Here is a 14,685-nt window from a genome sequence, read left to right as displayed (position 1 = left end):
ATGAAGCCATCCTCAGTGAGTGTGAGGAAGTGATCTCTGTAGAAGTGCATCTTCGTGGGGAGCTCTGGAGGTGTGATCCATGTGCAATGTGTGTAGAGGCTGAGAAGATCTAACCAGATAACCCGGTTGGTATCCTCGTGAGAGCTCTGGAGAAAAGGGGAGTCCAAACTGTACTGAAGGGGGGGTAGGCAGTCCATGCGGAGCCCATATACTGAGAACCAAGTGGAAACTAGTGCATACCATACTCCAAAGTGGCCCTCAAGTGCTAGCTGTCTGGAGGACTCCAGGGCAAGCCTCGGGTACCTATGGGGATCCATGTGACTGATGCGATGGAGGTATGTGACTGTTTGGAAGAGTGCATCCACTACCATCGGGGCTGCAGCAAACTCTGCCTGGATAATCTGGTGTGGGACTGATGGTTTGCTGCGGATCATACGGGAGAACATCATGACCTGGGGCCTCTCAACTCGCTGCCAATCCTTATCGGATAAATCTGCCCCCCCAGAAGGCTGCTCCATACATCAAGGCTGGTGTGACGAGGGAGAGAGAGATTAAGTGTCTACTAAAGACCCAATGGGCCTATGAGACCAAAGTGATACAATAATGTCCATGGCATATCTCATCATGGAATAAGAGAGAGAAAAAAAGAAAGAAAGAAAGAAAGAAAGATTGTATTAACAAGAGAAGAGAGGACGATGATTGCATGGCGAGCAGTTTAAGGATTATGCAGATTATGATATGATTTCACTAAATTTTCAATCACTTGCAGGTGAATTTCAGAAATCAATATCCCGGATGGTGAGCAGGAGAGGATTTACGGAAAGGCTTCTCTCTCTCATCTTACTGGCTTTGGGACAAGATCTAGCAAGCACAAGCTCACATGCAAGTGAAGAGGGATTGGGGTTGGTTTTCTACGATGGCTTGAATCCTAAGTTCTTCATTGGTATGACATGATGCAAGGCGCCAAGGTTTTGTCAAAGATGGTGCATTTTTGTGTTTTGAAAATTTGATTATGTTTTATACAGACAAAAGCTGGAAAATATGGTACTGCTTAGCGTATAGGTTCTCCACTAATGAAGCAAGTTGCAACTTAATCTCTAATATTGTCTCACATGTAATGGATTTTGGAAAGAATTTTAGAGTGTCTTGAGTTATGCAAGTTATATATGCTGAGATCATGTTTGCAGCTTGGTTACAAACAAAATCTCCTTATACTTGCAGCTTGGTTACAAACAAAATCTCCTTATACTTGCAGCTCATTATTGTTTCATGAATTGAATTTACCACAAAATCAACTGTCTGATATGTGAATATAGGAAGCTTTCACCAGGCTCAAGGACCTTCTACTTGAGGTCTAAATGTTGCCTTAGAGTTGACATATGAATCTAACAAGGAGACTAGAAGGCTTTGCTGCTTTGTGCTTGCCTTCTTCAAGGGTTTAATCTATAATGGAGAGGGGCGGGCCTTATTTGGTACATCCAGGCCACCTTATTGAAACACACTGCCCTTGAAGCTTGGGTGGGTGCCCGCCCATTTTGACTGGGAATCCGGGGGGAACATCCACACAGCAGCAATAGCAGGAAACACCCAAAGACAAGCTTTCTTTTGTTTCATTATGTTGTTTAGAGAAGGGAGTTGCATTGTAAGTTTTCTTTATGAGGTTTGAGCCTGTGTTTAGCCGTTTTTCTCTGGAATGAATGCAATGTTGTGTTTTGCATGAGGAATCAAAGGATTGGTGAAGAGGAACTGGAGACTATCCAGCTGGAGTTGAGAAAGGTGCTAAAGAGGCCTAAAGCAGCTGGGATACTTCGTCTGGTCTTTCATGATGCTGGGACTTACAATATCACAAAAAGCACAGGTAGATGAAACTGTTTGCTTTTTACTATAGCTATAGTTAGATACTTTTAAATGCCAAAATAATGTAATGGTGCTTGGCTATACAGGGGGAATGAATGGCTCTATACTTTATGAGCTGGGCAGACCTGAGAATTCTGGTTTGGATCGATCTATGAAGGTAGTGTCTTTTGCTGTAAAATGCTCAGTATGCTATGCTTTGGGAAAAAACAAATCATGATTTATAAGGCTAGTCTCTTTCACTTGTAGTACAAAAGGCTCGCTGTTCAACTGAAATCACAAATTATTGTGATGAATAGTAAAAGATTTTGCAGTGAGTAAGTGTATGCAATTTAAAGTCATGTTAGAGCTCAGAGCAAGGATGTGTGCACAGTAGAAAGCTTCATAGAGTGCCAACTTTGCATCAGTAGAAAAAGAAAGAAAGAAAGTCATATTAACGTCCGTGGAATGCCTTGAAGGCATATGGGACCAAAAGACATGATATCACAATCATTACAATCCACTTCGGGGTGCACTTAGGCGCAAGTGCACATAAGCGCGAACATTGAAAATAAAAATAAAAAGCTAAGGGTCAACTACCATGTGTAATATGAATGCTTGTGGTACATAAGAGAGAGCTAGTTAGTGGGGTTTAGGCTTCCAGAAGTCTTCAATTATTGCTCTTCCTTCATGGTAGACAGCCCACTTTCCAGCTTGGCGGGCTTCTCGAACTTTAGCAAGTTCTGCACTTTTGTTTTTGAGCTGCATAGGTGTAAGCTCGTCTGCTAGCCACAGCTTGGTGCCTTGGAGTGCCTTGGATTGTCGCAAAACCTTGATCTTGTCCTTCTTGGTTTCATAGCATAGGATGGCCTGTCCCCCTTTTGGGGTAATGAGATATGGATTGCCTATGTCGATGGAGGGGAGAACCCTGCTGATTCTCCTCTTCCAGATGTCCATATCGGGGATGTAGTCATCTGCATCAATCTCGGTTTGCTCCCTTACCTCTTGCTTGTCCCAACCCTGTGGGAGTCCCCCTACCCGAATGTCTCGGGCAACCACACTTGAAGTTTTTCTTCCTTGATAGTGGAAATAACATCTAATTTCACATGTTGTTGCATACCTTTGGTGGCGTCAATGAACTCCTTGGCTTCTTGGATCTGCTCGTGAACTTCTTGAACTGGGTCTGGCCTGCCCTCGAGAGTGGCCACTCTGGCCTCAACTTTGCTGAGCTGCTTCTTCAAGGCTTCATTTTTTTCTCGTAGCTTGTCGATCTCTGCTAAGAGAAACACCTCCCACGAGCTCGAGCTGTGACCGGTCAATGGCTTGGTGGGTGTGGTGAGGGCACTTGCGTAGGTGAGTTTCTTCGGCATTGTGGTAATGGCCAACGTTTGTTGGCCTGGCTCTCCCAACGTACCGCAGTCTTGTTACAGGGCGGGACACAGCATGGAGGTGACCGCTATGGCCTGATGGTACCCTACACCAGGCCCAGCGTGGCGGGGCTCAGGCACGCGAGCAGCAGAAAGCGGCAGTTAGGTGAGGCTCAGGCGGGGCTCACGCGTGTGAGGGAGAGAGCATAGGCAAGTAGGCACGCGTGACAGGAGAACGCGCAAGTGAGGGGGAGGGGACAGAGCAGAGAGAGAGAGAAAGAAAGAAAGAAAGAAAGCTGTATTGACGTCTACTAGAGGCCGAACTCGACCTATGAGACAAGTCAATGTCTTCTGGATGTCCAGAAAAAAAAGGACAAAATGAACATGAAATAAACTATGAAAGTACTGAGCTAGGGGGGGGGTGTGATGGATGGAGCACTACTACTAGAGGCTCAGTATGCAACCTATATGCGTAGGGTATACAAGAATGCAATGCAGATCTGTCTAGCTCCAACCAGTACCATAATGGGGGTGTAATATGTGATACATAGGCGATGGCGAGGCAAAAATACCTCGGAGCATGATCTCCGGGTGTGAGTGTAAGTGAGCTAGCTGCTCCTGGATATGGTGCTGATGTCGAGCCCGTATCTCTGTGATCTCCCTCTGATGTAGTCTGGGAGTCTGGTAGCTTGGTGCTCTCGGTCTCCGTCTGGCTCGGAGGTCCGCAGCGTGCTGAAGTGTAACACCCTCCTGTGTCAGGGTAGGCATTGGGATAGATCTCTGGAAGAAATCAGTGAGCTGGAGCTGTCGCACACCTCTCCCTGTGGTATGAGTCCGTAGCAGTGTCTCTCTGTGGCGTTGTGTGTCTAGCAAGAACTGGCCAAATCTGCGCTGGTCTACGGACTCCATGATCTGGCGGAGTGAGGGATGTCCACTGAAGATGGTGGTGTATCTCTCTCTAATGACACTATATGCTCTGCATCTGCATACATAATGCTCCTCACTCTCAACCTCCTCCTGGCATAGTCTGCATATCCTCTCTGCTATGGGGATCCGTGCTACCCTACCTGCCTCAATCTCAAGCTGGTGTGATGACACTCTGAGCTGGCCAATCGCAACTCGGGCACTGTGAGGCATGTACACATCCATGTATCCAGGTCTCTGTATGAATCCATCCGCTGAGATATGCATAAACTGATCTCTGTAGTATAGCATCTTCGGCGGTAGAGGTTGACTGGATGTAATCCAAGTCTCTTGAGTGTATCACTGCCATAAATCCTGCCGAAGGACTCTGTTCCTCTCATTGTGAGAGAGCTGGATGTGTGGTGCATGTATATCATACTGGAAAGGTGGCAGGTGATCTATGTCGAGACCATGCTGAGTGAGCCACTGTATCATCTGTGAATACCATGATCTCCTATCTCCACTCTCCGCGAGTTGCCTGGACGCCTCAAAAGCTCTATGTGAGAGTCGATATGATGGCATATCTCTGATCCTGTGTATGAAGCAGATTGTCTGGAAGAGGGGCCCTCTCTACTAGCATAGGAGGTGCAACAAACTCCGTCCGGACAATGTCATGTGGGATGGAGGGTTTGCTGCGGATCATCCGTGAGAGCATGAGAATATGAGGCCTCTCTATCTGAGACCATGAGCCAGGTGCCCATACTGCTGCAGCATACATCAAAGCAGGGGTGACTAGTGTGTCAAACAACCACCCCTTCGTACGGGGCTCCTGGAAATGTGCCTGGTGACACTGTCTCTCTAGCATGGCCAGAGCTGCATACCCTCGTGTGAGTCTATCCCTGGCTGCCCGTGCCATAGTAAATCTTCCTGGCAGAGTCGTAAATGCAATTCCCAGGTACGCATATGAGTCTACCACCTCTACCTGTCCTCCTGCTAGTGTGAAGATGGCATGTCGTCGAACCGGCCCTGAGGTGTGGAAAATCATGGCCTTGGTTTTCCCAAGGTTCACTGTAATCCCCCTCTATGTGCAAAAGTCGTCGAGTGCATGGAGATGGTGCTGTAGTCCCATCCGCGACTCAGAGACCAGAATAATATCATTTGCATATAACATAATGTGGACTGTGGTACCTGAGATGTCTACCCCGTCCCCACCACCATGACCAATGAAGTCAGCCACCTCATCGATGTATAGCCCAATTAGTGTAGGAGAGAGTGGGCATCCTTGCTTCACACCTATGGTGCTAGCAATAACATCAGATAGCCCCCCGGGGCATCGTATGCGCCCGAGGACCTGCTCATATAAAGCATAGATGCCCCAAACGATCTTTGATGGGATCCCCAATGACTATAGGCGCTGGAAGAGTCTCCATCATGGCACCGTGTCAAATGCTTTGCGGAATCCACAAAGCAGCATAATAATCTCTTCTCCCGCGCCCTAGCCTGGTCAATCAGACATCACAGAGTGAATATATGGTCAATAGTGGAGAAAGCACGTCGGAATCCAGCCTGCCTTGGTTCTCGCAGTCCCTCCTTCTCTGCATATGAGTGCAACTCTGCCTCGAGCATTGCGCCATAAAGTTTGGCCAATGTATGACCAATCATGTCAGTCCTGTAGTTGCTGGGGTCTAGCATGTCTCCCGCTTTGTGGAGAGGCACGATGGTGTGCATAGTCTACTTAGCTGGTAGGCCCTCCACTAGTGCCCTATTAAAGAGGTGAGCAACAAAGGGTCCCAGTGTGTCAGCTGCATAAATAAGATGCTCACTCTGTATACCTGTGTGGTCAGCCGATCTCCCATGCTGTAACCGGCGGATAGCATGAGTAGGTGGTATATATCCCAGTACTGTGCCTCCTCATATGCACGCCTCTTACGGCGTGTGAGGGTCCTCATCTGTCGGCTCGCCTGTCTCTGTGTAATGGTCCCCAGTGCTCTTTGGGCACGGAGGTGTCTATATAGCTCTCTGCACTCATCATCATACCACCAATTCTGGGGCATGCTCCCAGATCTATCTGTGTGTGCAATGTGTGTATGATGGGGGAAGCTGCGGGTGGCAGCCGTATGTAGTAGAGATGACAGCTCGGTGGTGAGTGTGTCTAGAGGTGACAAGGGATCCATCTGGAGTAGCCCGTCATATACATGATGCTCATATATGTCTTCCAAGTCATGGGTGAAGTAGAAAGTTGTATGCGATGCGTGTGTGGGCTGTGTGGGTGCTGGTGTGGAGCTCGCCAGTGACAGTAAGAGGTACGTGTGATCCGCACCAATAGGACAGGGGGGATGGTGAAAGATGTCACTGCCTATGTGGTCTCCATGGACCCCATGATGTAGTCCACTGTGCTACCCCCCCTGATCGTGGAAAGCATGTCAGTGCTCCTGAATCCTACCACTGTCTCATCCCGTTATAAATAACGAGATGGTGTCGGGCTCCCAGCTCAAGTAAGTGATGACCATACCTGGTGTTATCTGGCCCCATGTCCTATGGCACCCTGCAAACTCCCGTGTCCTCCACCTCTAGTGTGTGCATCACTTCGGGGTGCTCGAAATCATAAATGTCGCACTGTCGGCTCTGTGTCCGTGCATTGAAGTCCCCCATAAGGACTTCCCCCAGGTTGGAGTAGTGTATGATCTCATTTGAAAGGGCTGCATATGATGACTCTCCCAATGGCCCTGGGTCCTCCTCCTCCCCTCTACTCTCCTTCTCTGCTGTCATGGCATATCTCGATCCTCTAGGAGAGAAGTAGCATAGAGCAACGTATAACACCCTGTCTGCCGAGAGCTGCAGTCTGATCCACATGTATCTAGCCTCCTGGTCACATGCTACCACTTGTAGGCGCTCCTGTAGCTCTCGCTTGAAGAGTACCGCTATACCTCCAGATCCTCTCGATGTGCTCTGCCGTGTGGTCCCCCTGTATGTAAACTCCCACTGATAGCCCTCTACTTTGGGTAGCCCCCTCTCTGCGTCTCTGTAAGTAGTATGATGTCCCGTCCCTCCATGACCTCCATCCTCCCAGGATGTGTCCAAAGTGCTCCATTGCAGTTCCAAACTGCTGTGTATCTGTGAATCTGGATCCTCCATAGCTGATGTCCCATAGGCCGCTTGGCGCTAATCGGTGGCCTTGCCATTGATGATGACACAGCCATTGCGATAGAATGCTCTCTTGCCCTCTTTTCGGGCCTGTAGGACTTGGACTACAATGACTATCGAGAGAGAGAGAGAGAGAGAGAGAGAGAGAGAGAGAGAGAGAGAGAGAGAGAGAGAAAGAAAGAAATATATATTAAGCGTCTACTAAAGACCCAATGGGCCTATGAGACCAAAGTGATACAATAATGTCCATGGCATATCTTGATTCTCATCATCGAATGGAAAATAAAATAGAGCTGAGAGAAAAAACAACAGCCCTGTAAGTGCCATTGATACAATGCAATGATACAATGTGAGGGGATCAAAGTGGGTCCTCAGTAGCTATGACTGCATAGAGGCTCTCCACATTCACTGCGTGTGGAGGGGCACTCTTGTAACTCTGGAGGATCTCTCAGATCTGAAGCTGTTGGGTGGAGCATCTCCTCAGACTACTGGGTCTCAGGCATCTAACTCGCTCCACCCGATCGCTCTGTCTAGGGAGAAGCCAAGGAGGCCTGGTGGTACTTGCGGCATTGTTACAGGTATATATCCCACTACTCTTTTGGGGTTCTTCGTAGCTGGTTTACCAGACTCATACCGTTTACAAGTTAAAAATAACAAATGCAAAACATTGGACGAAGCCATTCATTCAGCTTGTATCTATGATGATACAATGGTCTCTTCCAAGTCGAAACCCGTTACCGAGCAGGAGAACAAGCATAAAAGAAAGTTCTGTGCACCTATGGCTAACTCGACTGAAGCAAAGTCTTCGGACCAACCTTCGAAGAATTCAAGTTCGACACCAGCGAAGAAGAAACAACTCCTTAGGGCTTTAAAGCTCAAGAAGATCTGGAAGTCGCTTGGTGTTCTTATCAGCACACCCGAGATACTGAACTGACAGTATATCTACCTATGGGATTTCTATGATATATGTGTACTAGTCACATGGTTTGATTCATGGATATACGAATCTCTTCAGAGAATGGGGACGCCTATTCTAGACTTTCGTTTGATATGCATCAATGTTTGCTCATGTTCATGATGTACTGCTGATAGTGGGTCCTATGGGATGGCCATGAGTAGAGCAGGTAAAGCATCTAGGGGGACATGACTATTCACGAGGTGGATGCTCTTGATTTATGTTATTCAGATGTTCTGTTTCAGTTGGCAGGACATAGCTTTCTCGTTGGTCTCTTAGGTTCTGTTTCAGTTGGCAGATCCTTTGAATGAACAATCGAGGATGATTGCTTTGTTTTAAGAGGGGGTATGTTACAAGACTGAGTATTTTACCTCTTGTTCTTAAAGCATTGTAATCATGTTTTAAGCATGTTTAACATTCACTAATCATGTTTTGATCTGTATATGCATATGTAAGTTTGTACACATGTGTGAGGATACAGATACATGTTTAGTGTGTGTGTGAGTACATGTTTGTGCATGCCCATTTGTATGTACATGTGCATGTTTTTGGTCTTTCTCTTACCTTGATGCAGGTGCAACTGACATGGCACATGCGCTGACACGTGGGGCTGTCGTGTGGTTGGCTGCAGGCGATGACAGGGCAGGCAGCCGGCTGCCACGTAGCAAGCGCTGCAGTGCAGCCAAGCGCAAGAGAAAGAAGCGAAGCCGTGCAGCAAGTGTGGGCGCCGGGCAGCAGCGAAGCTCAATGGGCGCCGGGCAGCAACCTACCTTAGAAAGTGCTTCAACAGGTTCAACTGTGGATTCTGGGTACTACCTGTTACTCAAGAGGGGGTGACTCCGCTTTGTCACAGAGTTGACTTGGATGAGATCTGGAAGTCGCTTGGTGTTCTTATCAGCACATCCGAGATACTGAACTAACAGTATATCTGCCTATGGGATTTCTATGATATATGTGTACTAGTCACATGGTTTGATTCATGGATATACGAATCTCTTCAGAGAATGGGGACCCCTATTCTAGACTTTCGTTTGATATGCATCAGTGTTTGCTCATGTTCATGATGTACTGCTGATAGTGGGTCCTATGGGATGGCCATGAGCAGAGCAGGTAAAGCATCTAGGGGGCATGACTATTCACGAGGTGGATGCTCTTGATTTATGTTATTCAGATGTTCTGTTTCAGTTGGCAGGACATAGCTTTCTCGTTGGTCTCTTAGGTTCTGTTTCAGTTGGCAGATCCTTTGAATGAACAATCAAGGACGATTGCTTTGTTTTAAGAGGGGGGGTATGTTACAGGACTAAGTATTTTACCTCTTTTCTTAAGCACTGTGATTATGTGTAAGCATGTCTAACATTCACTGATCATGTTTTATTCTGTATGAGCATGTGTAAGATTGTACACGTGTGTGGATGCAAATATATCTTTGGTGTGTGTGTGTGTGTACATGTGTGTGCATGCTCATGTGCATGTATATGTGATTTTCTCTTACCTTGTTGCAGGTGTAGCAGTTTCCTTCTCTCTCAAGGCTACTTGTGGGTCACCCCTGCAAGCACAACCAGTCAGCAGCAGCCAACAAGTGACGTGGCACAGGTGACGTGGCAGCCGACACGTGGTACGGCTGGCTGCACAGGTTGGACTGCAGCTGATGTGGCTGCTGGAGCTGACGTATGGCTGGCTGCAGACACAAGCGCTGACGTGGCAGGCACAGGCGCACGTGTGGCTGGTTGCAGGTGAGTCAGCTGATGCAGGCAAGCGTTGCCATGTAAGCAGGCACACGCACTCAGCGCAAGAGAAAGAGGCGATGGGCAGCAGCTAAGCGCGAAGGCGACGGGCAGCAAAGAAAAAGCGACGGAAGAAGAAAACACCGGGCAGTCCAAAACCCGAGGCATTGCTGGGCTTGGAAATCAATGAGCCACAGAGGGCCAAATTTCTCCTTGGAGAGGAAATGAAACATTCCTTGTATCTCATATTCACTGGGCATCTAGAGTGCCCTCCCACACCTATTAATAATTAAGGATCATTGACTTCTCAGACAAGCGTTGCCTAGGGCTTTTCGTGCTTGAGCTCCGCAGACATAGGGACACTTTCTTGACGCCCCAGCCACCCGACCCCTCCCTTGCAAGTTGCGAGCCAACCATCACCAGCTTCTTCCAAACCCAGGAGCTAGAGGACACGAATATAGTGGATCTTGTGGATACACATCGGGCTGCTCCAGACCCACCTCGCGTGAGAGGAGTTACCTGGACCGGGCCTCCGCATTCCAGCAGCCCGACGTCCTTGCACCGCCCCCCGACATGCTATGATCCCCTCATCAGCTCTAGATGCAAGACATGCTCCACCGCCATCGAGCTACCTTTCCACGTGACGTAGCTGAGGGAGACCTCTCGGCCATACTCATTAGCTCCATGCTTGATATTTTGGAGAGTGGTATACCATCTATTGGGGGCTGATGCTCCTCTCATGTTCCATGCTCTTGGTATTCCATGATGAGATTTGATGGACAGTTTTATATCACTTTGGTCTCATACGCCCATTGGGTCTTTAGTAGACGCGCAATATATCCATTTTACGCCCATTGGGTCTTTAGTAGACGCGCAATATATCCATTTTTCTTTCTCTCTCTTTCTCTCTCCTTTTGTATCATATGGCTTGGATTTGACATTCCTACCGTGCAGCTCTAGTCTTTGTTCTCTTTTGTACCATGATGCGATTACATGGATACTATTGTTGGCCCAGGTTGCAGGTCCCACACACGTGCCTCAAACATGGCGGACAGATGTCGGATGAGATAAACAAGGTGGACACGAGCTCGAAGAGCCTCCTGGCTGACCAGAACAAGAACATGGACAGAATCCTTAACTAGCACGAGAAGCAGCTAACAAACCTCAAGAATCAAGGCGCCCTGTGGAAGGAGGAAATGCAGGACCTAGAGGCATTCAAGGCAGAATTACATGCCCAAATGTGTCAAGAAATGGAATGCTTCAAAGAGGAATGCATGACTAAATGCAAAGAAGACATAGAACTCCTTACGGAGGAAGGGGAAATACCAGCACAAGAAGTCCTAGCAATGGTGTTGCATGCGTGGAAGGCATGTGTGGAAGCCTTGCTGTATTGATCCACAACCCTAAGCCTGCTTAAGAACAAGATGCTGAATAAACATGATTAAACAAGGAGAGAGATTGGTGTTAGGGTTTTTTCTTGTATTTCATATGGTACAAAAGGGTGGCTTAATGAATGTACATGATCAGGCCCTTGGTCAGGCCCTTGCTGACCAAAGGGGTTGACCTCTGACCCCTTCACATAATATCTACTAACTTATATGCTAGATGAATGATGAAAAATGACTTGAATGAATTGAATAATGACTGATGCTTATATATGATGTTGAGGACCAGGTCGGCCAACTATAGAGGCTGTCGGCCTGCTATGGACCTGAATAATAGGAAAAATCCCCTTAAAATTATGCACTTACTGCCATGTTGCCCACACAATGTGCATTTTCCTTCTGGCTCTTGGCTGCCTGCTGTTGGAACTCCTGCTGGCTGCCGACAAGGTTCCAAGCCCTCCTAATGATGATGGTGATGATTATGGACTGCTGCTACTGCTGAATTTACTGCCGCTACTGATGCTACTGATGATGATTCTGATGCTAGATGTTGACTTAACCAGGGATTAATGGTGTTCATGCCGAAGATTAACCATGGCACGGGCGTGCATGTGACATTCCCTTCTGCCAAACTTGATGACTGTGTGGACACTCTCTCATCCTTCCTCCCTGGACTACTGACATTGACTTGCTACTTTAACTGACTTAACTTTGACTGATATTTGTCACCTCTAGCTCCCTGAATAAGAATGTGGCTGTGTGAAGCCGAGTAGAGTCCTGATACACCTCAGACCCACTCCTCCGGGAAACCCATCCTACACATTGTCCCCTCCAAAAATCCGCAAGCTACTCTATCATAGGCTTTCTTGAAATCAAGGAGCACAATCCGATCCTGCTAACACATCCTAGTCGATGTAGTCGCCTCCCAAAGGTGAAGATGTTGTCCAAAATACTTTGATCCTGAACGAAATCGGTCTGTGTACCATGAATCAAGTCAGGGAGAAAGGTTTGTAGTCTGTTGTTGATGGCCTTGGCCATAATTTTGTAGGCCCTCCCTAGGAGGGTGATGGGTCTCCAATGCCGAATCTCTAGTCTATCACCACCCTCCTTAGGAATCAAGTGGATCAAACCGTTAGACAACCTCTCCGACGTGGCTCCTGTAGGCTATAAGTATTATCTCATTGAAGGAAGCCCTGAGGCCGCTTTCCATGAGATCCCAGTGACGAAGAAATAGGGACGTTGGATGTCCATCCTCTCCCGGGCATTTGCCCCTAGGTAATGCGGTCATAGCCTCTGCGAACTTCTGCCAACTCGTCAAGTGTGTAGGGGGTCAGGAGGAAAGTCCTGAGAGCGTGAGGGACCACCTATTTCATATACTGCAACACCCGCTCACGCGCATACAGCACCTTTGAGGAAATGGGGGCACCAGTGAGAAGACTCTGAAGGAATCTGTGGGGCGATGGCTCTGGCATGAGGGGGGTCTATAACAATGGATCCATCCGGGCCTTGCAACCTGTGGATACCCTCTCTCCAGATGCGAGGGAACACCTCCGTTCCCAGGAACACCTATGTTGTGCATATTATGTGAACAAGAAGTTTGGCTGTGACAAATTGCACGGGCACGCATGTTTGCATGCCTAGAACTATTTTCGCATGACTTGTTGCTTGCTATGACTAAGGGCTATTGTGCCAGATATTTGTAATATTGGTTAGGCACCCCATGAGCAGCCCAGTGTGGACAGAGTTATACATGGCGAACCAATGTGTCAAAGAGCCAGCGTTTAGTATTGGATTCTTGGAAGTGAGCTTGGAAGCACCTTTGGACAGCCAAGGCTGCATAACCTCTCATCAAGCGGGCTTGGGCTGTTGGTGGCATAGAAAAGATGGGACCAATGAAGGTAACTGTGAGGTAGATATATGACATGTTGCATGCATGATGGAAGCCTTGTTGTGCTTAATCCAACCCTAAGCCTACTGATTAGGAACACTAATGCAATAGTAACGAATAGACCGCAGAGAGAGGAGAGAGATGAACTGTATTTTCAGTATATTACTATGATACAAAAAGATGTGTACTGCTGTACAACTTCCATGGCCTTTGGCCTTCCAAAAGAGGACCGAATTCTAGAACAAAAGACTATCTAGGACTGACTTTGACCTGCCCCATGGTGGGGAGCAGATGGATTATTTATGTCTTATGCTGGCCTAGCCTTATATAGGCTCCACTAATGCCCTGTAACCTGGCCGATTGCTGTTGGCCAGTTCCACTTTGTCCATGACTAGTATAAAATGCTAAAAGACCCTGAATGCTCATGTCGGCCAGCCCTAATGATACCCATATCTGAGCACCTGCTGGCCAGCTTCTTGAAGCCTGATGCTTGTGGACTTGCTGCTTCTTCCTTGCCTGAGCCTGCTTGTGCCCTAAATCTACCCTAAAACTGCTGCGTATTCAGGGATTAGCTAGGACTGGCCATGTCCACTTGTGTGCACGTGGACATGGCCAGTCTTGCTAAACTTGATGATGGTTTGACGGACACTTTGACTGAAAACCTTGTCATTCCTCTAATTCCACTCCGAGTCTGCCTTTGTTCCACTTCTGAGAGCCAAAGGTATGCTCCTTTGAGCACATAACTCCCAGAGAATGCTTTCCTTTGGCTTTGCCTACTCCTAACCACCTCATAAATTCTATCATGGTTGCATTCTTCCACAGATTTGCGCACCTTTCTTGGGACAGCTTAGTGCTTAGATGGCGGAGCTTGAATGCTCTAATACCAATGTTGTATGTGCGGAAGCCTTGATGTACTTGATCCAGCCCGAAGCCTATTGATGAGGAACAGTAATGCAATAGTAATATATAGACCGTAGAGAGAAGAGAGAGATTGTCACCATTTGGTCCCCTCACTAGCCTTGATCAGTGTTTTGGGTAAGCCCACACTCAGAACGGAACCAAGGCGAGAACGGGGATTTTCCAGAGAAGGAAGCTGAAGCATTCACATGCAAGGATTGGCCTGAAAGATGGTCACAAAGCATGTGTGTCATGGGATTCAAGTCATTTATGTGACTTATAAGGTTTATAAGTCTATGTTCAGACATCATTAAAGTTTGGCCGGACACATTGGGTTGTTTGGGCATGGATCCCTGGACAGAAGAAGGCACCTAGTGGACCAAAACACCTTCAGTGTTGAAGGTGGCCATTAGTCCTACGTATTGATTCATGATACAAAAATCATTTTCAAATGTGGTGTTAGCATCATTTGATATGTGCTCAGCAGGTATTACATTCATAGAGAGAGAGAGAGATGAAATGAAATGAAATGTTATATTAACGTCTTCAAAAGGCCAAAGTGACCTATGAGACCAAAGTTACAACCATG

At 47.4% G+C, this 14,685-nt stretch overlaps 1 protein-coding gene across 1 annotated transcript in view; it reads left to right on the top strand.

Annotated features, from left to right (window-relative positions):
• APX6 (ascorbate peroxidase 6) overlaps positions 1-14,685 on the top strand; it is a 41,027-nt gene that overhangs the window by 16,497 nt on the left and 9,845 nt on the right. Inside the window, exons 2-4 of the mRNA XM_086808053.1 lie at positions 770-902; positions 1,731-1,858; positions 1,944-2,014. Coding sequence (XP_086664179.1) covers positions 770-902; positions 1,731-1,858; positions 1,944-2,014 — 332 coding nt within the window. The remainder of the gene's footprint in view (positions 1-769; positions 903-1,730; positions 1,859-1,943; positions 2,015-14,685) is intronic.

This window comes from Cibotium barometz, chromosome 14, assembly GCF_041138505.1.
Source record: "Cibotium barometz isolate CiBa-2024 chromosome 14, ASM4113850v1, whole genome shotgun sequence".
Taxonomy (NCBI): domain Eukaryota; kingdom Viridiplantae; phylum Streptophyta; class Polypodiopsida; order Cyatheales; family Cibotiaceae; genus Cibotium; species Cibotium barometz.
The sequence above is the reverse complement of the archived record's forward strand: the minus strand, read 5'-3'. Positions and strand labels throughout refer to the sequence as shown.